Source organism: Papilio machaon, chromosome 8 (assembly GCF_912999745.1).
Source record: "Papilio machaon chromosome 8, ilPapMach1.1, whole genome shotgun sequence".
NCBI classification, from domain to species: domain Eukaryota; kingdom Metazoa; phylum Arthropoda; class Insecta; order Lepidoptera; family Papilionidae; genus Papilio; species Papilio machaon.
The window spans coordinates 3,105,180-3,131,330 of NC_059993.1; the positions used below are offsets into that span (position 1 = coordinate 3,105,180).

The 26,151-nt window shown below is 33.2% G+C and overlaps 1 protein-coding gene across 1 annotated transcript; it reads right to left on the reverse strand.

The window, feature by feature from the left end:
* Positions 1–5,085: 5,085 nt before the first annotated feature.
* LOC106720781 (CD2-associated protein) lies at positions 5,086–25,712 on the reverse strand. The gene is made up of 15 exons (XM_014515569.2): positions 25,521–25,712; positions 23,805–23,985; positions 22,408–22,516; positions 19,846–19,984; positions 18,953–19,135; positions 16,357–16,486; positions 14,287–14,416; positions 13,227–13,330; positions 12,373–12,600; positions 9,096–9,181; positions 8,608–8,812; positions 8,253–8,364; positions 8,057–8,162; positions 7,195–7,529; positions 5,086–5,561 (listed from the first exon to the last, which is right to left on the reverse strand). The coding sequence occupies exons 1-15, from the start codon at positions 25,543–25,545 to the stop codon at positions 5,409–5,411; spliced, it is 2,226 nt and encodes a 741-aa protein (XP_014371055.2). The 5' UTR covers positions 25,546–25,712; the 3' UTR covers positions 5,086–5,408.
* Positions 25,713–26,151: the final 439 nt, after the last annotated feature.

The window sequence follows — 26,151 nt, forward strand, 5'->3', positions numbered from 1 at the left end:
GAACTCGTACTCGTAAATAATGCGATATTTTAAGTTTTCCATTTTGTAAAATGAGTGACGCAAACAGAAAAAAACAGAAGAAAAAAAACAAATGAATGACGGTCATCGAACCACAAATACATGAGTCTATAGCTGTACAAATTTGAATTTGGAATTCCTTGCCAAAAAGGAGAAATTCGTGATTAAAGTGGCCAGTACGAAAAACGCCAATTTCATATGTAAGGACCTAATATTACATGGTTATCACTTATTCAAAAGTACATTTAATAACTCGTAAGAATGAAATAGTCACATTTTGCCAGTTGTCAAATTTTATATGGACAACTAGACAGTTAAATCCAGCAAGAGAAACAGACATCCGTTGCATCACTAGAAATAACCAAGTGGGATAAAAAAAAAACTCTGTTAATTACATAGTATATTTATTTTATTATTCATAAGATGAATATATTGAACCTCTTAGAGCTCGGGAATGCATGGAGTGAGAACAGCGTACATAAAAATTTAAGTACTAAAAAAAAATTACATCGAAATTTCATTATTATAATACAAAATAACCTCGGTTTATCATATAAACCCCTCCATTCCCAACTCGACGTGTACTTTCCACCAAATTTTTATTTTATTTATGTACATTTTATTATCTACGCCTTTATTTATAAGCTTATGTACACCAAGAATTAATATAAATGCATCTATTGGCTTCGCAATCGTACGTATCGCCATATTACTTCATTTTAGGGATGATCGACTTATCGACATTCATTTTATCGAGAAGTAAACTTTGTTGACATATATAATAAAAATCAGAACAAAAGTTGTCTAAAGTCCTTCGTACACAAAGCAACGTAAATCTCGAGTTTAGTCGCTCATACGCAATACATAGAGATTCGTACTCAGCGCGCGTCGTCATTTCTATCTACCTTCGCTCGCAACCTGTTTTGTCAAGATGGTGGAGCAAATCAAGTTAAGTTGTAGTCGCTATGCCTGTACTTAATAGACAAATGGCGCTGACAAATCAACGTTGTGTACGGAGCGAGCGCAACGCGATACTCGCGATGCAACCATACAATATTAGTTACGACGATTTACGTTGTCTTGTGAACGATGGGCCTTACAGTATTGTCGCTATTATTTGTCTGATCTTATTCTGGAATCATACTATTTTAGACAAGTCATCAATCATCCCTAATACCTCTCCTTACAAATGTAGAAAGAATTCGACCAAATATTTCTGGCCAGTAGAAAAAAAATCTTAAAGTCGTCAATCATGTCAGTAGTATATGCACCATAACATTTATTCCTCATTTTATATCAATAGAATCGATAACTTTAACACAATATATCTCAGGTACAAACGAGCCTTATGTGAAATAGGTAACGCCTAATCGGACTTTTTAAAGGCATTTCACTACACAGGTACATCACTAGTTTCTGGTACTAATTGTAGTAATAAAATGTCAATTTTGAACTATTGTTTGATAAAAGTACAATAAAGCGAATTATCACTTTGTCGAAAAAACGTGTGCCTTTCTAGTAAAAAAAATTTAATATAAACAATTAAAGCAATTTAAAAAAACAATACGAGTCAACATTATGCATCTAAAACAATGAAATAATAAACAAATTCTATGTACTCTCTGACATTAATAAATAAAAAAATAACATCGACTACAGATTACCAAAAATTTGAGAACTTACTCTCTATCGATTATTGATTATTATAATCGATATTTGTATTATTCTTGAATTGATTTTGAGAATCGATTCAAGCATATCGTTTAATTGAATCGATTTTAATAATGCCTACATTGAACCTTATCGTTACTAACTTCGATTAGTATTTTTTCATAAATGTGCTTCAATATAAGATAATTCATTATAGAAAATTAATTTAATCGACAAAATTATGCATCAATTGTTGTCGCGGCTATGACAACTGAACAATAATATTTTTTTTGTTTGTCAACACAACTAGATATATTTTAATCTGTACATTTCACAACTAAATATCGTATCAGGGTATTTGTGCACAATTAAAGCCTTTCAAATGATTTAGTAACGTAAGTTTATATTTAGGCAATGTCTATCACAATTTTATCTATAATCTATATATCTATAGTTTTAAATCTAATCATATTTCAACATCATTACAGATTATAACCAACTACAGATTCTACGAGCCTTATTCAATTGCGTTATTCAACCAGACCTAAATCCAAGACGTAACGCACAATGCTATTGAATTTCCCATTTAAATATTTACTATTTCTCATTAATTTTTAACCCAAACAAGGCTTCAGAAAACATGATATTTATAAAAAAAATTGAAGAATTCGTTTGTCACCAAATTTTACCTTCATTTGTTTATTATAATCTTGGAAATTAAAAAAAAATAAAAACTATAAAGACGCCTTGGATACGAACCTAGTCACCTTGGAATAAATGTTTAAAACATTGGATGGCGAAACACAACCTTACAATTTACAAATAAGCTTTTTTTTATTTAATACTTACAATAAAAGAGGTGGAACTAACATACATCGAGTTATTAAATCTATATGTGTTTAGTGAACAAAACAGAAAAAAAAACATCAAAGATATGTTTCGACAAAAAGGTACTCCAGTTACATTATAAAAACGATTTACTCAATATATGTACAAAATACAAAAACATATTAATTACGTGTAAGAAATATGGCTCTTGGCGTACATTATGCAATCATATTGATGAAAAATAATAATTTGGATAAAATATATATCTTTGGTTTCTGAGACCAAAATCTCTTTATAAAACAAAGTCATCCCTCTAATTATTTTTGACTAAATAAAGACAACCAATATATTTTAAACTGAGATTTCGGTCTCGGAAACCCACTGTAATGTTAAATTATAATATATGGAATGTTGCAATCACAAATGATATGTGTTAACATATGAAAAAAAAAATCTTTAAAATATACCAATAACTTTGTTGATTGTAAACAATAACATGTACCAAATTACTGCTATGACTAAATTTATTCTAAATGACACAAAAAGTCATTGGTTCTCCAACATTCTGGAATATAAAGAATCTTTGCTAACGAGGCGGTCACCCGTCCTTCATATCATTGTGAACTCTTCAATATTCATACATATACAGTGCCATTCAAACTTTACGGCGGCTTGGAAACGAACGCCGTACAAAGAACACAATTTTATTCTATTGTATTTATTTTTTCAAATATCTTCACAAGTCGGAACTTCCTACGAATTTCTGTGCAGTACACAATTGGCTACTGTACTTTGTGAAGACTTCGGAAGTAATTGTGTTACAAAGAATATAGTCAAAAAGAAGACAAAAAACACTAATAACTATCAAAATGAAATCAATAGTATTTTTAAAATCTTTTGACATTAAAATCTTTTTAATTTGACATTTGGTAACGTGACACGAAACAGCAATCAGAAAGGGTGACGTCTCGCAGTGGACGGCGCCATTATCATTGTGTGACGTCACTGAAAAATCCATGACAGGTTATAACGTGTTCCCGGGATTTTGAAAATGATTTGTCAAAACCAAAATACACAATTTAACTGTATTTTTTCTTAATAATGATATATTTTTTACATTGCTTTATAGAATTAATAATTTTTAATATGTGGGAGAGCCGCCTGACGCCTTAAGCTGCCAAAAAGGTTAACACGGCCTATACCACTAGGGTAACATCTATGTGAATAAAGAATAAGTAAGCGCGTAGTCTTCCCGTCACTAAACTATGCTAACATGTGTTCTGAGCTACGCACGAGCCGCTATAAAGTTTGAATCTTATAATACCAAACCTTAAGTTACTCAGTTTTCAATCAATAATGGCACAAATTTTGTAATCATAATTTACGCATTGAGACTTAAATATGAATTAAGATTAATTATAAATAAGATTAGGCTTAATGTACGTTAAGCTATTATAATTCAAAAACAAAAAAAAACTTTATTAAAACATTACATAAGATGCATAATCCTATGTATTGTATAACTATGAAATATACAAAATGGCGTCGATATACAAAATGATCGTATCAATTGGAACTGTAGAAATAACAAGAAATAGAATTGTCTAGTGGAAAAATTATTACTGAAAATTTTTTTAGCTTGTGCTATTTTATAATCTGTGATATCTATTTTGTCCAATTTCCGTGCGCACTAACAGATTACAATTAAATACACGAAATAGTGAATAAACCCTGATATTAAATAACAACGCCTTAAAGCTAACAAAACGTTATTAAAGTTAACATTATATGCATCGTAAGTCGTAAGTACATAAAAGAAGCGCAACAAAAGCGGTAATAATTACATTATAAAAATAATACAACATAAGTAGGACTTTTAAATAATATTAAGGAATGTTAGTGTACTAAAAAACAAAGTAGAAAGCAGTAACACAATTTCAAATAGAATTATTTGATTATTCAAACTTTCGTGAGACATTATCATTAATTAAAATAGAAAACGGCTAAAACACACAAGTATGTCCGGTGTCGGCACCGACTAGTCCGTGACGGGCCGTGTCCGCGAAATAATACCAGTCCCAATCACCCTGATGAAGGGCCCTCCGATGGGCTTGAAACTAGTCGGTGCCGACACCGGACAAATGTACCTGAGTGTTTTAGCCGTTTCCTATTTTAGAATTATTTGAAGTAACAAGTTGCTATATTTAGTTACAACTCAAATATAAACCACATCCGGACAACTGAAATACATGGTCATACACAAATGCCATACATTAACCATGACTTTCCACTTTACGAAAACCTTCACAAAAACATATAGTTTCTATTTTTTTTTAAAGTGACCCTTCTGTTCAATCAGCCCGGGGCGGAGAGTAGGGCACATTTTTGTTGTAAACAAATTTAAGCTTTATACGATTGACAATGATCAAGAGCAATCGTTAAAAGGACTTGAAGAGTAAAATTAAACCTTGTTTCGAAGATATAAAGTTCAAATATATTTGCAATAAAAATCTAATCCAATCTCCGCCCAGTCAGTCTGAACGGACTAGTGAAACTTGCAATCAGTCAATCAATCATAAATAGCTTGAACATTGAAGGTAAATTACTACCCATTCACTATAAAAAAATAAGTTGCTACAAGTCAAAGTTTACCGGAAAATATTAAAATGTAAAATAAACCTAATGCTATTATCATTAGAGATAATTTCAAGATGTAAGCTTTACGACATACGTACGTTTAATTATGACGTCATTTTCCGGGTCTCACATATTGTGCACGCGTAGTAACTTGCCGACACTAAAATTTGTTTCATTACACCATTCCACAAAATCTACACAATAACACTGTCTTCATACACTAATTCACTATAAAATTTCACATAATTATCCAAATCGGAGTACATTTGTAAAGGCTAGACTTGTGTGACGCACTGCGCCAATTTCTCCAACTCTGACTGTAATGTCTGCCTCTTCTCCATTTCCACTGCAAGTTTGTACTTCAGTTCTTCAATGGCCGCATTGAACTTTGCATTCTGTACTTCCAGTAGCTTCTCTAGATTTGTTATCTGTAAACATAAAATAAGTTTTTGTATGATATAAGCTGATACCCGCGACTCCGTCCGCGTGGCATTTAAAAAAAAACATAATAAGTAGCCTATGTGTTCTACCAGACTGTTTCTTTGCCAAATTTTGTCAAAATCTTTTGAACAATTCCGGAGATACCTTCAAACAACAAACATCCATCCATCCGTCCATCCATCCGTCCATCCATCTAAACATTCGCATTTATAATATTAATTAGCGACCCGCCCCGGCTTCGCACGGGTGCAATGCAAAATATACCTACTACAGAATGTCCTTATACACAACGTTCACAGCTTTTTTGTCATTAGCCAATACAAACATGTTTTGCTTAGACGTTACTCTTGACAGCGCGACATATAATTGGCCATGTGAAAAAACACTCAACACTCAAGTCTAATCCTGCAACGTTAAAAGTTTGACCCTGCGATTTATTAATGGTCATTGCAAAAGATATCTTTACCGGAAATTGTAGGCGTTTAAATTGGAACGGTAAATCTGATGGTATCAGAGGAATTCGGGGAATTAGTACATTTTCTCCGGTACCACATCCGGTGAGTATTGTGCACTCTATTATGAATTTTTTTAGTGATTTTACCAGCAAACGTGTGCCATTGCAGAGCTTAGGAGGATTCAGATTTCTTAATAAAATAACAGGACAACCTACTTTCTATAATAAATGCACAATTTATTTAAGGTACTTAAATGGATAAGGATTAATGCTGTATTGTTTAAAATCACTTCGTAAAAGAATAAAAATGGTTATGCTGGGTTATCCCTAAGAGATAGACATATACCATCGCGGACTTTTTTGTTGAACTTTTTAAGGTGAACAATACTGTAGTACATTATTTTGGTCTATCTCGTAGGGTTCAGCCAGCGTTTGCAATATAAGCGCAAAAAAACGTGCTTATTTACGACATCACATTAGAAAACTTTAAATTTATCAGTGTTTCTCTACTATATTATGCATTTATTATACATACAAACCTTCCTTAAGAATCACTCTATCTATTAAAAAAAACCGCGTCAAAATCCGTTGCGTAGTTTTAAAGATCTAAGCATACATACGGACATACAGCGAAAGCGACTTTGTTTTATACTATGTATTGATTGATAAGATATAGTAGAGTAAACACACACTTCTTTCTAACACAGGGTCGTAGCAATCACAGCATATTTTAATTATTTTTGTAATACGTACAAAACGCTTTAAGGCTTTATACTTTTACGCCATTAAATTTAATGGGTGAGTAAATTGAAATAAAAAAAATGTTATACGAGAAATAGAGAACAAATATTGCAAGCCAGTAGTAGCAAAGATGGATGGTTGCTAGTGTAAAGGTAAATCTCAGCCGATAATTAAGGCCTTCGTTATGATTTGAGTATTTGAACTTTTGAGATATACAATTGAAAGATTTACGCAATATAAACAAAAATATAGTTTTTCTTTGTAAAAAAGAACAGCTTGTTGTTTTATAAGAGTAGCTTATTTTAAGCAGTTACTTGAAAAAGTTTCATAAGTGAGTTGTTTAGAAAATGAGTTTTAGCGACAAATATTAATATTATGAAGTTTGTTTTTAGGAAAAAATACTTGGCTACTATAAAAAAACTTACCCTGCAATTAAGTTGTGCGATTAATGCATCAGTAGCCTCTATTTTAGAGTCCGGTTTCATAGAATTAGATCGCCTCTCCAATGTGCTTGCGCCGACAGACAATGCCGTCGGTCTTTCCGTCTTCTCCTCGGTCTTCTCTGGTCTTTCTATAACGCTGGTCTTCTCTATGATCGCTGAAGACTTGGTTATTGAATTGATTTCGCTAATTTTCTCCGTGCTTGTAACAATCTTGTCGTATTTTGGTGATCTATCTGTGACCGGTTCACTTCGAGCGGCCGTCATCGGAGGTGTTGATGGTTTCTTGAGTTCTTCTAGCATCGCTGTTAATGTCCGTCCTTAAATAAATAAATACAAATTTAACTGCTTAATCTATACTTATATAAAATGTAAAGACACACTTCTTTATAATGCAGGATATTAACAATTAAGGCATATTTTTGAATAATTATTTTCCGAATAAGGCTTCAAACATATTGTCACGTCATTAAATTTAGGGGTTGAGAAAATTGAAAAAAAAATATGCAAGTAATGGACAAAAATTGCATGCCAATAGGAGTAAAGATGGTTGCCATGTCCGGTGTGGTAACACCTGTGTAGTAACACCTGTGTGGTAACACCTGTGTGGTAACACCTGTGTGGTAACACCTGTGTGGTAACACCTGTGTGGTAACACCTGTGTGGTAACACCTGTGTGGTAACACCTGTGTGGTAACACCTGTGTGGTAACACCTGTGTGGTAACACCTGTGTGGTAACACCTGTGTGGTAACACCTGTGTGGTAACACCTGTGTGGTAACACCTGTGTGGTAACACCTGTGTGGTAACACCTGTGTGGTAACACTTGTATGTTAACAGTACTCACCAGCGGCAGTGGGTGAAGGTAGAGGGGGAACAGTTTTGTTCAGGTTAGTCTCATCCCGCGAGTTATTCGCGTCCTTCTTTGATTCGAGCGAGTGTCGCGTCTTCGTCTGTAATAAACATAGTTTCTATTAATAATTAATTAAATCTAAGTTACTTAATAGATAGAAAAATAGCTAATTTCTGTATTATTTCGTTACCTCTTCAAAGTTTTCTAAAACTGATATTCTATTGCTTATAGAAGACGTACTCTTCGACATTTCCATCGAATGTGTTGATGTTTTCCTTTCTTCTAGACCACATTCTAGTATTCTGGAACATTTAAATATTTATTACTTAATTTTTACCATATTCAAAATCAGTGAACGAATGAAGGATTCAGTGAAAATTAACCAGCGAATGAACTAATGATTGAAATGAGTAACAGCGAGAATCAATGAATGAATAAGTCAATGAGTGAGAAGGAAAGAATGAATCAATGAGTCAATTGGCGAGAATGAATGAGTGAACAAGTGAGCGAGAATGATTGATTGAAGACTATATTTATTGTGGTACCTATCAGTACTGCCGCCACCAGCCTTGCTGGCGACGCCGGTATCGGAGGAGGTGGAAACGGAGCGAGACTTGGTATCACTGAAGCTGGTCTTCTTAGCCTGACTCATCTTCAGCTCGTCCATCCACGGCGCCCGGTGCTTCTCCCACTCGCGAGCCCGAGGTCTTATCTCTTCTAATTTATCACCGCTTGACTTTTCTGTTGGTACTGTAATTGCACAATTGATTTTCAAAAACTTACTTTTGCTTAACGTTTAAATATACTATGGGATTAACTGTGGGTTTCTGAAAGCAAAATATCTTTATAAAACATATCACCTTCTTTATATTTGACAAAGCAGAGATTTTAATCTCACAAACCCATATTAACATGGTCATTTAACATTCGAAAGTAAAGACTTATTTGGTCAATATTAATATTGAAAGACAATTAGCTGTTGGTAATTTATTTAATAACGGAATTTGTGCTATATAATTGTATATAATAGTACCTTCATGTCCGTTACTGAGTCCGATTTGTTGCGGCGTGTCATCTCGCAGTGCCTGACTGGGAGGTCTACGTCTAGGAGCTTTCACTCTGAAATATTTCAACTACTGTAAGATTATTAAGTCCAGTCAGTAAAATTACATTTCCAGTGTTGCAAGTTTTTAGTCCCAAATAAATAGTGATGTGGTAGAATCGATTTTTTACAATTAAAAGTTAATCGAGATTACATATTATTTATTCAATATCAAATTGCATTGATGTATGGATCCGAATGTTGGGCTATCAAAGGGATGGATGAAAAGACAGTATATGCGGCGTTAAGATGGATGTTTGGAGTAAAAAAGAGTGGATAAAATACGAAATGAGTATATTAAAGGAAGTCTGAAATTAGCACCAGTAGTAGAAAAATGAGAAATAAAAGGTTAGCGTGGTATGAGCATGTTATGGAGGAGGGAATCGCATGTGACAAAGAGAACATTAAGTATGAGTGTGGAGGTACACCAGTAGAGGTAGACCTAGGAAGAGATGGATGGATTGCGTGAAAGGTGAGATGATCAAGAAGAGGGTGACAATGGAGATGACGGAAGACAGATTGATTTGGAGGACGGAAACCTGGTGCACCCATCGTAAGTGGGACAATGTCAAGGAGATGATGAAATTGCCTTTATCACTATTGTAGCGGATCATCTTTTTTATCAGTGGCAGTTGCACTTGTCATTTATCTGACTGGAATTAACGATCGTATTTTAATTACCAACATTTTCTATTAATTATTACATGTCAAATTCATACACTATTTGTACCGACTCGAAAGACCAAGCCAAATCAAAAAAAAATTAAATTCATAATTAGATTTCAAGATGTTACGTTAATATTACTTATATGAACACATTATTAAATAAACGTAATTTCTTTATTTTAAATAAGAAAAATATTATCTATGCTATTTATATTGGGTTTCTGAGACGAAAATCAACGTATAAAACATATTGTTATCTCTATTTTGTCAAAGATAGGAAAAGGGACGGCAATATATTTTATATATAGATTTAAATCTCGGAAACCCATGGTTAGATCAAACATCAAGTTATATCAACATATATACAAAATATAATTAAACATAAACTATATATACTCATATTAATTCACATTCAATACACACTCATATTAATTTTACTGTATTAATCATATGACATAAAACTAATACATACAAAAAAATCTCTCTCATCTTCTTTTAATTTCTCTTACTCCATTTATTAGTCTATGGTGCAAAATTTATCTACTTTTTGTTGCGTTTTATGGAAATTTTGACACTGAAATATTAAATATTATCTTACGGGACCTTACTCCTATGCGATCGAAGATCAGACTTACGACGACGAATTCTCACTTTCTTACTGCAATATTGCGTATACTTTTTAAACTTTTTTTTCAAATATAACTAACATTATATGACAAAAAACATTAATTTTTTATTTTTTTACCAATTTAGTTATCCAAATTAATTATTTATGATTTCACTAGATAACATACTTAAAATACAAATACAAATATACTTTATTGTGCACTATCATGGAGTTACATAAAAAGAAAGTACAACAGGATTTTCACAAAAGGCGGTCTTATCGCTAAGCAGCGATCTCTGCCAGACAACCTTTGGGTAGAAATTAAGCTAAGTAAACCAAATCGGTAGGGTGCACATGAACAGTGATAAGAAATAAAAATAAAAACAATAGAAATATTAATAAGAGAAAATAAACTAATACAATATTTCAGCAATATATAGTCAAATTAGAGCTGCAGATAGTGATCTTTGACATGTTTTTTAAATGATTCAATACTTTTACTGCATCTAATAGAGAGAGGTAAGGAGTTCCATAGTTTCACAGCGTAAACCGTGAACGATTTTGAGTAGAAAGAAGAAGTGTGTGAAGGAGTAAGAAGAGAAAAGTTTGTACTAGAACGCAAGGTGTGGTCATGAGTGAGATATGTAAACTTAAAACGTTCTTTCAAATAATGTGGAGCAAGTGGATTGAACAGTATATTATATAAAGTAGAAAGAATGTGAGCATTCCGGCGAAGACGGATTGGGAGCCACTTGAGCTTTACACGATATTCGGATATGTGGTCATATTTGCGTACCCCAAATATAAACCGTATACCAACATTTTGAAGGCGGTCAAGTTTATTTAATTGCTCCTCTGTGAGATCAGGATAGCAAATGTCGGCATAGTCAAGTATAGGCAGAAGTAAGGACTGAACAAGCGCAACTTTGGTAGGAATCGGAAGAAAATTACACAAACGTCGAAAAGAACCAAGGGCTCCGAACAATTTTCGACTCAATTCCCGTATCTGCGGTACCCAAGATAAATTACGGTCAATCAGCAGGCCAAGATTTTTCACAGTGTCACTGTACGGGACTATTATGCCATCAAATATAATAGGTGGTAGTTGATGCCAGTCAATTTTACTAATAAGACGCGAGCTGCCAACAATGATAGCTTGCGTCTTAGCAGGATTGACTTGCAAACCAAAAGATTTAGCCCAACGCGAAATACTGGCCAAATCCATGTTAGCTATATTTATAGCACTTGGTAAATCAGCTAAAGTCGACTGGTTATATATTTGGAGATCGTCTGCATATAGGTGGTAGAGAGAAGATATTTGAGAGCTTATAGAATTAATGAAAATTGCAAATAGAAGTGGGGACAACACGCCACCTTGCGGTACGCCGGCATTTATGCTACACCAAAAGGAATAATTATCTTGAACTCGCACACGTTGCCGACGCCCATACAAGTAACTATGAAACCAGTCAATAACAGCCGGAGATATGTTAAGAGAGCGCATAATTGCAAGTAAAATATCAAAATCCACAGTGCAGAAAGCATTGCTGAAATCCAACAATGTCAGCACCGTGAGCTTTTGATCATCCATTCCTAATCTTATGTCGTCAGTGATTTTCAAGAGTGCAGTAGCCGTACTATGGCCAGGACGGAAGCCAGATTGATATGGATTTAAAAGATTGTTGCAGGAGAGGAAGGAGTTCAGTTGTTGATGGACAAGGCGCTCTAGGACTTTGGACAAAAACGGAAGTATGGATATTGGTCGATAGTCCGACGGAGAGGATGGTTTGGACTTTTTGGGTAGAGGAATTATTTGTGCCTCTTTCCATAGATTGGGAAATGAATTACCTTAAATACCTATTTTTTTATTTTAAAAATAAAAAAATCACCTTTAGAAAGGTCATATTTGGTATTAATAAATATGTTTTAACATACCTTCCAGCTCGAGGGTCATTCAATATAGAATTCCTTTCAACATGGTCGAATGTATTGACATTGTTGGTAGTTACGATGTTGTTTGATACAACAGTGGCATTGGGCGTGGCATTGACAGTGGGTGTGGCATTGGCAGTGGCATTAGTTGCCTTGCTTGGAACACCGCCGTCGATCTTATCCCACTCCCCACTACTGCTACTACCACTCGATATAGTTGATGATTTCTCTCTGAAATAGAAAATAAATTAAATTAGCCTTTTTATAAAATAATATAGAAAAAAAAACTTTATAAAAGTCTGTGTTCTTCCAGACTAAATTCTACATCTGTGCTAAATTTCATAAGAAATCCAATGAGCTTTCTGGAGATAACCTCTAACAAACATTCATCCATACATCCAAACTTTCTCATTTATAATATTAGGAAGATGTAAGATTTAATTATAATGAAGCGCTAATAGTCTAATGGTTAAATATCATTCGAGTCGTGAGTTCGAATTTATGTCTTCTGTTGTGAAAAATATTCTAGAACAAGTTTCGTTGATTAAAAAAATATTAGTCAATCATTTTAATATCATCTACTCTGATTTTTTGTATAATATAAATAAAATAATAAAAAAATCCTAACTTAAAATATAAAATGTATCTAGAATAGGAGTAATTTCTGATGTAAAGGTAATTTCTAATCATTAGCACAGTTAAAAAATATTAATACATATCGTTAATTACTTTCAAATTGCAACACAATAATTAAATATTAATTATTTTAATGGACATTTAAAATTACATAATAACCATGTATATTATATCAAATTTAACATTGAATAAGCAAAAAAAAAGAAATAAAAAAAACTCACTTGTCAGAGGACGATAACATTTTGTTCTTAAGACCACTAAACAGTCCGCTGACACCAGACGAGGGAGTGGGACTTTTTTTCAACGGAACAGGTGGCTTCTTTACCTTTAAACGATTTATAAACTTATCAACATACGAATTCATCATTTTAAACCAAAATTTGAATAACTCTTCAAAAGAATCACATCTCTTCATAACCCAGTACAATATTGTTCATTACACTTTAATTCATCTTTTGATGTTTTCATGAAACTAATTATAGCACTTATAATTGTTAATTATTTCCTAAGGATCTTTAGTGTTTATTTTGTATAATAAATAAACACTTCGACTGTTTCTAGTGATTTCTACACTTAATCCTGACTAAGGGACCTTTCGTAATGACACAATCACTCTGTGTACGACTGTTACGTTTCAATTACAATTATTTTTTAAATTGTTTTTAATGTTAAAGTAACATTGATAGTTACACACTTGAAATAATCAAAGTAATGACTTATCAATCACAAATCACAATTGTTATCAACAACACTTGATCACCGACATTATTGTTCAAGAAAACAAACCGGCATTTGTTAATGGAATTTAATATAAAATATGTAATAATAGGTAATGATTATTTTCATTTATCAAAATTTTACTTAGTTACATATTTACTATGTTACAGAGCCTCGCTGGCTGAGAGGTTAGCTTGACTTGCAACCTGCAAGTCCTGGGTTCGAATCCCGCCAATGTGTTTTTCGATTTACATATATACAATTATCTGATGTTCTTACGATGAAGGAAAACATTGTGATGCTGCACATATCTGAGAAGAAATTCAATGATATGTGTGAAGTCAACCCGCACTTGGCTGTAGTTGACTATGACCTAGTCCCCTTTAATTTGGGGTAGGTTCCGAGCTCCTCAGTGGGGATGTATAGTAAGCTGATGATGATGACATATGTACTGTGTAAACTCTATATAACGTCATGGGACAGAGCATTTTGAGACGTTATGTGGAGTGGACGTTATATCGAGTGGTGAAAAATAATTTTCTATATGACATGAAAAGTACTAACTTGTCCATCCGGTGTGTCATTGACGGTGTCATTGTGTACGATCTTCTCCGACTCCAGCTTGCTGGAGTGTGTCACAGTACTTGTACTGCTTGTACTGCTTTCTTTACTAGTCGTGCTCTCTTTGTGCAGGCTGAAATTATTACATACAAATAGAATAATTGATTGGTAACAAATCTTACTAATATTAGGTCCTTACATATGAAATTGGCGTTTTTCGTACTGGCCACTTTAATCACGAATTTCTCCTCTTTGGTAAGGAATTCCAAATTCAAATTTGTACAGCTATAGACTCATGTATTTGTGGTTCGATGACCGTCATTCATTTGTTTTTTTCTTCTGTTTTTTTCTGTTTGCGTCACTCATTATACAAAATGGAAAACTTAAAATATCGCATTATTTACGAGTACGAGTTCCGCCGTGGCTCTAGTGCTGTGGAAATGACTCGAAGGGTGAATGATGTGTATGGCGGTCGTGTTGCAAAAGAAAACACAGTTCGTTTTTGGTTCCAACGTTTTCGTTCTGGAAATTTCGATCTGCAGAACAAGCCCCGTGGACGGCCTGAGACTCAAGTTGATAATGAAGAGTTGAAGGCTATTGTGGAAGCGGATCCATCGCAAACCACGTCAGAGTTAGCTGCAGGGTGCGATGTTAGAGATAAAACTGTTTTAATTCACTTGAAGCAAATTGGGAAGATAAAAAAGCTTGAAAGGTGGGTACCTCACGAATTGACTGAAGCAAACCGGCAAACGCGCGTCGACTGTTGCGTTACATTACTAAACCGGCACAATAATGAAGGTATTTTAAACCGAATCATTACCTGTGATGAAATATGGGTTCTTTACGATAATCGAAAGCGCTCAGCGCAATGGTTGGATCCTGGCCAGCCAGCCAAATCCTGCCCCAAGCGAAAATTAACCCCAAAAAGTTACTTGTAAGCGTTTGGTGGACTAGTGCCGGTATTGTTCATTACAGTTTTCTCAAATCTGGCCAGACTATTACGGCTGATGTCTATTGTCAGCAATTGCAAACCATGATGGAAAAGCTACCGGCTAAACAACCTAGGCTGGTCAATCGCTCCACGCCACTGCTGCTTCACGACAACGCTAGACCACACACTGCGCAACAGACGGCTACTAAATTAGAAGAGCTTCAATTGGAAAGTCTAAGACATCCTTCGTACTCCCCGGACCTTGCTTCAACAGATTACCATTTTTTCCGAAATTTGGATAACTTCTTGCAAGGGAAAAAATTCAACTCCGATGGGGCAGTCCAAATCGCCTTCAAAGATTTTATTGATTCCCGTCCGACTGGTTTTTTTAGTAAAGGGATCAATGAACTACCTATGAGATGGCAAAAGTGCATAGAAAATAATGGTTCATACTTTGATTAATTAAATATATTATATTAAAAAATATTCGACTTTTTGTTCCTCCCATACAAAACGCCAATTTCATATGTAAGGACCTAATATTATAAATGCTAATGTTTAAATGGATGGATGTTTGTTTGAAGGTATCTCCAGAACGACTGAACGGATCTTGATGAAATTTGGCATAGATGTAGATCACAGTCTGGAAGAACACATAGGCTAATTTTTAAGTTTTTTTTTTAACTCCGTCCGGAGTCGCAGACGACAGCTAGTTTATTATAGTTGTCAAAAAGCGGATTAAATATCATACAATAAAACTACCACATACTAACATATAAATACAGTCAAAATCTGTTATAACGACATCGAAGGGACTACTCATATTGAGTCGTAAAAACCGATAGTTGTAACAACCGGTGACAGGTATTAATAGGAAAGATATGTATATAACATTCAGGCAGGACCTTTGATTTTGGTCAATTTAACCGGTATGTTGTTCTAAACGATGTCGATATAAACGGTTTTGACTGTACGTACAAATTTAAACGTATTCTGGTTAGAATAATTACAGCAAACTGACAGCTGTCCAAACGGACCAATCATTTTGTACGGACAGTATCAATAACGTATTATTAAAAACCGTTTTTCAAACATTCCAGTAGCTGTAAAACGGTTGTTAAATCGCTGTATATTTAGCTGACCTTATTTTCGAGGTACTGAGCTCCTTCACGGACGCCGTTTTCTCTGAATACTTATTGAGTACTGGATATATTGCGTTAGTTGTCTTAGCTGGCGGTCTGTCCGGCTTCTTCTCATCCACTTCTTGTGTTACTGAAAATAAAACATATCAATAAACAATTACTGACATTTATGAATGTAAATTTCAACTATTTATATCCCCTAGGTAATGAGTACGGAGCAAAAAATGAGGCGAGTTATAAGACCTCTTGAGGCCTTTTTTGTTGAAAATTACATTACAATATTTACATCAAAAACAATGTCTATATTACATTTCTTAGTTTTAAGTCAAATTGAATATTAAAATTAGTTGTGACATTTTTAAAACAAAAATTAATAATTTTTAATTTAACATCCAAATTGTATAAAACACTCAATTTAGAGATATAATCTATGTTTAAGAGTTTCAAGGTGTGACTTTCGCTAACTCCTAAAGAACAAGAAATCATCAAAGTATACAAAATGTTGTTTCATATCGTATACAACATAGTTACACAATTAGAATACTTTTGGAAATAAATCGCTGATAATGGTTGAAAATACCTCACGTATATTGTCATCTAACTTATTATTGACTTATCAAATAAAATATTATAGAAACATACACGTCTTAATACAAAGCAACAATTCATAAAGTGAACATTGCTTTTCGCGATATTAGTAAAAAAAGATTTTTTAAGCAAGAAGTCCTATTATTTCTGATGCTAATTTCTCTTAAAACAATCAAGACATTTTTTTAAATCTTATAACTTAACTCTTAACTTGAATAAAATTTGATATATGGTTACATTTGCCACGTTATGCTTTTAAATGAGATACAATTACAAGTTGTTATTAAAGTAACAGTTAACTCTAAATGTTACAAAGCAAAATCAAAATAAAAAAAAATATTTATTATATTTCTGATACCTTCAAATCAATTCACATAATCAAGGTGAACAACATTTGTAAACGAAATCGAAAAATAAGTAAATTATAATACTAGTTTAATTAAATAATACTAATAAAAACCTATACTATAAAAAAAACACAATTTAACACACAACTTGTAAGAATGACAAAAACGAAATTTCACTAAACTCACTTTCAACACCCATTTTTCGTAAACACATAAAAAAAATCGTAATAGTTTCAACTTATTGTCAATACTGTTCAACTATAAAAATACTACTAAGTCAGTCGATGAGGTAAGTTACGCAAAATCACGACTCCACTCGTTCGACCTTCATACAAATGTCAACAGTGACACTGACTTACTAAATAGGCAAGTTTACTAACAAATTAGTGATGCGCATTAAACATTATCAAAATTAATTATTACATTTAATAAAATTAATTAACGTAAACAGTATTTATGGAGTAAATGAATACAGAAACTGAATAGCGATTTCATATACGCAAAGGATGTCTGATAAAAGGGAAATCCCGTTTGGTAACTTTGAGTATTTGATAATTTATATTATAATAAAGAAATAATAAATAATGATTATTATTATGTAGTTAAAATTTAGTTAAACACTAAAGCACAATTAAATCAGTCAGTCTTATTTTTTGCGTGAGCTATGTTCAAAGTGAAAGTTATGTGAAGACCATACAAAGCTGATATCTATCTGTTTTTTTTTTTTTACTATATTAATGTACTTAAAAATGTTACAATAGTGATTTCAATATTAATTCTCTGATTTAATTATTATTTCTCGTAAAAATAAATCAAATTCTTAAACAAACGTCATTCTTTGAAATCATATCATCACATGCGTTTAGTATACGAGATGTAGTTGCGTTTGCAGACAACGAAAAACCAATATTTAAAATTCTTATCTGTCTGTCTGTTTGTATGTCTGTCAGTAAAGCATTGTTACGGGTTATGTCCGTAACAGCAGGACCGATTTCTAAAGAAAGGTAGCTGATGCATGCATATTACAGGCTACTTTTTAAAATTCTGCGCTGATGAAATCGCGGTCGACCGCTAGTCCTTAGTAAAATTTCCTTCAGTGCGCTAACACTATGATAACTATAAAATAAACAGACACGACTAAGTTGGCCTTAGACGATGAAATCGGACCAAACTTTACTTTATTATATTTTTCATAAGATTTCTTAAGTTGTAGTTTTAACTTTATAATTGAAAAAAAAATTACGTTGCAATTATCACTTGATGTAATTGTTCGCGCATGACTAAAAATAACATATAAGTTACATCAGAGCAGGTGATACATGGCTTGTGTAAGCTTTGATACGAGATATACGATAAAAAGGCGGCAAATTGCACATTTAACACATGAGTATTTATTGATTTAAAAAAAAACCTCTGTAATCAATTTCACTTTTCAAGGAAATATGTGAAAAGTATAAAACTAGCAACAGTTACATAAAGTTAAAGACAAACAATTTAATTTAAATAGAGCAATTTAGACTTCAGAGACATCCGACTCGAAGGACCAAAATATTGGACTGCAATATGAATAAATAAAAATGTGACAAGTGTAAACAATTCCATGTTCTGTATTTCGTTACGTCGGGCACTAATTTGTGAAGTTAGTTGTGAGAGTGACTGACCAGGAGGCAGAAGCTGCACGAAGTTGTCGGGGAAGAGTCCGACGCGGCCGTGCAACTCGCCGCGCCACCAGCCGCGGTCGGGCGCGTCCTTGGACAGGATGGTGACCACCTCGCCCTCCGCCAGCGTCAGCTCGTCCTCGTTCACCGCCGTGTAAGGAAACAGCACGCGGCATTGCTCCTTCACTACGCACCACAAAATCCGACACTAAGAAAAAGTTTTGTTTTTTCCTTTAAAGAGCCTAAAACTTCCGTTACTCGTCGTACAAATCTCTTTTTTAAGAAAAAATCAATGTCGTATATGCGTTCCTAAACTAAACAAATAGAGAGATTGTGAAGAAATTTTGGGATATTCTTAAAATGCCATTAAGGGTTGTGGCCTAAAAATTAAAATAATAATGAGTGTTTTATGTTTTTGATTTGCGTCGCGTTTGCAACGAAAGCGTTTGCACCTAGTTACTAAGTCCTAGATATATAAATACAGCTCCAAGCGACTTAAGAGCTTTACGCCGAGAGTGTCAACTCACTGCAACGAAAAAGCTTTCAAGTATTTTTTTCCCAGTGAATAATAATGAAAACCCATCTCCATTTGCTGTGGTACAGAAAGTTTAATAAGGACACAATGGCATTGTTAGCTTTTTTTAATTTACCATAATTTAACCTATGGCATATATGTATATGTGTATAAAAGTATATGGTTCATTCGTTGACATATATTTCGAGAATGTTTATCTTCTACCCTTTCCAGTGAAATATAATTTTCTTGCAATATAGGTCAAAAACTAATCATAGCAACATTCACAAGTGCTAAATTGTAGCTCTTCGATCTTAAGGAAGGCTGGAATTTAATTTTTTGACAATATGTATTATGAAAGCAATATTATCCTATCAGTTACCAGGTTTTGGCGGCAGCGCTGGTGCGGGCTCGTATGGATGCGCGGGCTGGGCCTGCGCGGGCTCCAGCATCACCACGAAATTGGAAGGGAACACGCCCACGCGGCCCTGACGGCGCCCCTGCCACCAACCTTCCTCTACCTACGAAATGGTAATAATAATAATAATAATAATAATAATAATAAGACATTTAATCCGTTCAAAGACATTACAACACTTATAATACAATTAAAACATTAAAAGAAAATAAAACCTAAAGATCACTAATATAATTAAAACTAAGGACACGAAAAGTAATGTACATAAAAAAAATAAAAATAATAATAAACAAATTATAACTAAGCGTTGCAATGCAGAACAGATAGGGCCTTTGCTCAGCTGTATGTTTCTTTGCCACGGGGGCACGGTAGGTGGTACACAAATTATCAATAATTCTTTCGGCGTACAATTAGATATGTTATTAGAGATTCAGTTCCTATCCTTTGAGTTAACATTGTGTTATGTCGCCTGCGACTGCGTCCGCGCGGAATTTAAAAAAATCACTAAGTAGCTTGTGTGTTCTTTCAGAATATGTTCTACATCTGTGCCAAATTTCATCAAGACCCGTTGAGCCGTTCCGGAGATACCTTCAAACAAATATTCACCCATCCGTCAATCCATCTAAACATTCGCATTTATTATATTAGTAAGATATAGCATAGATAATAATAAGTATTTAGGTGATATATAATATACATAATGTCTTACAACTATAGGTATACTATTTTACTTAAGTGTAAATAACCGGTAATATAACATAATTACCAATCTATCTTCAGGTAGTAACACAACGTGATCTTTAAGTAATTTCGATACTTAAACACAATACAATTTATTTCGAAAGGCTCACAGTTATATTGTCACAATGTCGTTAAATTACATTCTCTTCCGAGAATAAAAATTAAAGGTTAAAAGAAAAAAAGTAATGTTTTGTCAATAATTTAACAAAAAAATTTCACCACGACCGATAATATTGCATTTCACGAAAGGTACTTATTACATCACTTACAACTTATAAAAAGTAACTTTTAAATATACTTAATTAAAAAAAACATAGGCTATGTATTCTTCCAGACTATGTTCTACATATATGCCAAATTTCATAATATCAATGGAGATACTTTCTAACAAACATCCGTCTATCCAAACATTCGCATTTATAATTCCATTCCAGGACCAGTCTTGCATCCAACAAATATTGTTGTTGCTGGATCTAGCCCTGTTAAGCCTATTGCCACGAATTGCCTATTCAAATGTTTTAATAATCTTAATTCTAAATATGTATTGGATTAAGACTTTGCTAGGTTCATAAGTAAAGATGACTGTTTCGGATGCAAAGACATTGGAAAGCGAGGCAATAGCGAATTGCAACCACAGCCATCTCCGGCGAATCGTTACGGTCGACCGGTGCTATTACGTTGAATAACTGACGCTTGAGGATGGTTAGAAAGTTAAATCTATTTTATACAAAGATAACGTTAAATTATGATTAGATTTATATCTTTTGAACTTGTCCTTATTATGATAAAGAAAGACAACTTTTCTGTTGCTGCTTTACTGCTGTTTTACTTTCAAAAAATTGTATGAGTGTCTAAACAAAATTTTCCTAAACAGTTTTGGACTCAATCATCAAGAAATTTAAAATTAATACGTGCAGTCATAAACAAACAATAACTATATATGATTAATACAGATAATAATCGAAAGACATGGTTGCTGACAAAAACAATTACGTCATCTCTATAACACGTACGTTTATCCTTGTAACTAATCTTTGCATCAAATGTTTATACAGACTCCTTAAATGGTCACTTTGAACTTCACTTATTAATACTAGACAAATTAATGATGAACAAATAAATACAACAGGAAGCTAATATTAGGAACCATAGGATGACAAGTGTTAACAATATTATTACACTAGCTTTTGCCCGCGATTCCGTACGCGCGGAATTAAAAAAAAACACTTGTAGCCTATGTGTTCTTCCAGACTATTTTCTACATCTGTGCTAATTTTTTATCAAGATCTCAACAAACATCCATCTAAACTTTCGCATTTATAAGTAAGATTTCAATCCAACAGTGAAATTAACTAAACAAGGGAACATCAATTTTCCTTTTACTTCATATCGTTGCTTGTTTTTACTTCTTAAGCAAATATGAAATGACATCAACAATAGTATTGTATTATCCAAGAAGACAACAATAAAAGGGGGTTTCCCTAAAACTGGTCACCAACAAAATTGATAACGCTTGTGGTTGCGTTGTTTTCTTTGATATATGATGCAGGAAAGTTGCAATTGAAAAATGTGACAAAGCAGGAAAAAAGTATGTATGCGTAAGCATGCTCTGTATAAACATATCTATATACCAATTCTTCTTCATCTTAAAGTGTAGCCTTCGCGTGTATGACTTTGGTTTCAATGAGCTACAAAAAAAATATGACAATGAAGGCTATAGTTAAACGTACTCAAAATTATAAATATGCTAATAAATAATTAAGAGAATTATTATGTCAGACTTACCTCACCAAGAACCTCTAGCACGTCTCCAACACAGAGTGGTAATTCGTCAGGGTTAGCGGGCTGGTAGCTGAAGACAGCGCGGCATCGGCCTTGCGCACTCACCGATCTGCTGCTAACCGTACAAACAGACGAGCAAATCATCAAAAACTATTACTAGTCATAAATATCACTAATCATAAAGAAACAATTATAATCCATATGTAATAACGCACCCCGAACATGTTAATATACTTTAGATTCTAATGCAAGTTTGTTACTCGTTCACATCTTAATGAGTCAACCGATCATACTAAAATTTTGCACACACCTTCTTGAGGATACAGAAAAGGATATAAGTTACTTTTGATCCCAATAAAATATATAATAGGACTGCATCGTACGCTACTTGTTAAAGCTACTATTAGACGAGATCATAGTCACAATTTTTTTTACCTTGAATTTTTTAATCCGCTACCAACTTTCTTTAAAATATGCTTATAGCGTTTCATATAGTACCAAAGACCGAACACAAAATCAAACTGACGGCTACAACAACGTGCGACGATCTTATCTGAACTGATTAGATTAGGGGCAATAATTTTCATTCTACTAATCGTAGAAAAATATTAATATTCTGCAAGATAATATACATATTAAAGTTGGTTTGGATATAAAAATATTTGGATAATTGTTAAATCTAAATATAAATGATCTTTGATGAAGCAAGTCCCTACATCTACACCGTATCTTAAGAGATTTCGTAAACTATGTTTCAATAACGGTAGCATCGTTAATTTGTTTGTTTATATGTTTTCATTACTTTATCATATTAGAGAAATCAATTAAGGAAACAATTTTATTAAAATTTGGGCACAACAGCTGTACGGTCAGCTGCTATATAATTTTAATTAAAGTCACATATGATACTATAACGACTTAATAAGGCCAGCAGAAACTTGGAAACTAATAACGAAATGTATAAAGTTCTTTATTAATGAATCAGCCATATTGCGAAGTTATAGTATGTGCTTATCATATTATTTCTTTATCGTTCTTTAATTATTAAGATCGAAACAAAAACTAAACATAACGTAACATAATTATCTTATCTCGCATCGGATCGAATGAGAAATACTTCTTGAATACCGTATGACAAAAAAATAAATAAGGGTAAAACTTTAAAACACCACAAGTTATAAGTATAATCTATGGTAGTTGCAACTTATGGACATCTATCCTGACACTCTGGAGTCCACCTCAGACCAGGGGCGTATCCAAAAACAAATCGAATGACATCCCCCTCTTTGAATTAATACCAAAAAATTGCGCCTCTATCAGTGGGTCAATATTAATTTATTTACGTAATGTTAAACTTAGTCATCACTGTGAAACATAAGATAGTAAGTGATATCAAGTACCTTGTGGTATGTTCATTATTGACGGAAACAAAGTTGTCTGGGAACATGCCGCGGCGGCCTCGCAGCTCGCCGCGCCACCAGCCGCCCGGCAGCCGCTCCACCTCGCGCACCACATCTCCCGGCCGGATACTCAACTCGTCCGGCTCGGACGCGTCGTACGCGTAGTTTGCGACACATGTCACTGCAAACAATATTCATATTTAGACTCATTTAGGGACTATTAAATTTGTCATTTATGTGTACAAAAATAATCCCCTTACCACAAACAAAATTCTGCCCCTTCTCACATATAAACAATTGGGATGCTATTAATGTTTTGATGAAAAAAAAACTGCGGTACCTTCACTGTAACCATACTATTTGAAATATGTCAATGTTACAAGATACACCAACTTTTTACATAACTAGGCTTCTTTTTATATTTCAAACAATTCCCGCTTTTAATCTTACTAATATTGTAAATGCAAATGATTGGATGGATGGATGTTTGTTAGAAGGTATCTCCAGAATGTCTGCATAGATCTAGCTGAAATTTGGTATAGATGTAGAATATAGCCTGGAAGAACACATAGGCCACTTATTAAGTTTTTTTTTAAACTCTACATGGACAATGTGGGTGGAGAGCTGCAAGCGACAGCTAGTGTGAGATGACCTCAATGAATGAGACTGTACATACAGGACATAAATTAATTTAATAATTACCTAAAATGAATACTTTAATTTAGAAAATATTTTAAAAGTGAAATCAATGAACTACATCTGCTATTGTTATTAAAGAATTTGTAGGATGCCATTATTTTTATATACTTTAAGTAATCATTCTTTGAATATGCACTGTTTCAATACATTTACAAAGATCAGGCAGCATTCATTATTTTATATACTTATCACATACTCCTCACTATTTCTTATTTTGGTTTAGTGATACTGAAGTATTTTTAATGACTTAGTTTACTTGGTAGGGGTAGTGATACCCCAGTGATCAACATATTTATTTAAATGTTGACCTCAATTAGTTTCTTTAATTAAAATAAATAAAACCATAAAAAGACAAATTTTAAAACCTATTTTATGTATTTATTTATTTAGCCTTTTTATTCCACTACTTAGACCCCTTTCTGGGTAAAGTCCTTAAAACCTATTTAATTATAAAATTTTAAATAGTTAATTATATGAGTATTATAAAACTGTTATAGTTATAACTTCTGATTTGTTTTTTCTCATTATGAATTTATTTTCTTCTTAAATTTAAACTTAAGTGCCCTTTAAAATATTGTTGACACTATTCACAACTGGCCATGTAACGTTTATAACATAGGCATGGGGTCACAAGTAACTTATTGTGATGGAAATGAGATACATGGTTTAACTATAAAGGCTTACAATGAGGACTTGGTTTTAATATTTTTAACATGCACATGACATCACATTGTCAAGAAAATGAGTCATACACTTCGATACACTAATGGAAAGCGCAATGCTTATAAAGCTTAGCATCTTTTATTATCGTTTTTATAACTCGACAAAACATAACAGACTTTTGTTAACAATAGTACGGATATATGCTTTATCAAACTTCTCACATCTTATTAATCATTAAACTAAATTATATTTTGAAGCAGGTGCCGTACGTCAGCCTAAATAATGTCGCAAGTTACAGTTATTCATACACAAACAAGAGTTAGGCCTAACTTGGTCCAGATGACGATTACTTACCCTTTTGGCTTGTTGTAGACTCCATTCTTGATTAACATATACCAAACATCACATCATCACAACATTTTCACGAAATATGTTTAATATATAATAATAAATCACCAAAATTCACAAAATAATTCAATGAGGGCGATCTCATGAAAAATATTTTCCATTCACCAACACCAACCATTCACGTCAAATCAGAGAAGTCACTAGCTAAATACAGATAACAAAAAATATTTTGAAACTTGAACACAGACTAAAAATTATAACTTGACATGACATCTTAACGTCAGTAGGAAAAAGGTAATAAAAATGTAATTCATAATTTAACAATCAGTGTAGTTTTGTAGGAATTATATTTTTCCTGACTTAAGCTTTAAAATTAATATGCTATGGTTTCATCACATATTGGAATAGGTATAAAACAGACTGAAATTTATATACCACGGGTAACAAATATGACGGATTAGGCAGAAAAGAAATTCATTACTACAAATTAGTTAAAATACAGTCTTTGCCCTTTGTTTTAATTATAGCAGAATATCAGTTTAAGAACTTCAGACAAGTACACAAATAAGCTAGGATTGGTTCAATTTGTAGTAAAATTATGATAGTCTTACAAAGATGGTGATAGACTATTAGATAT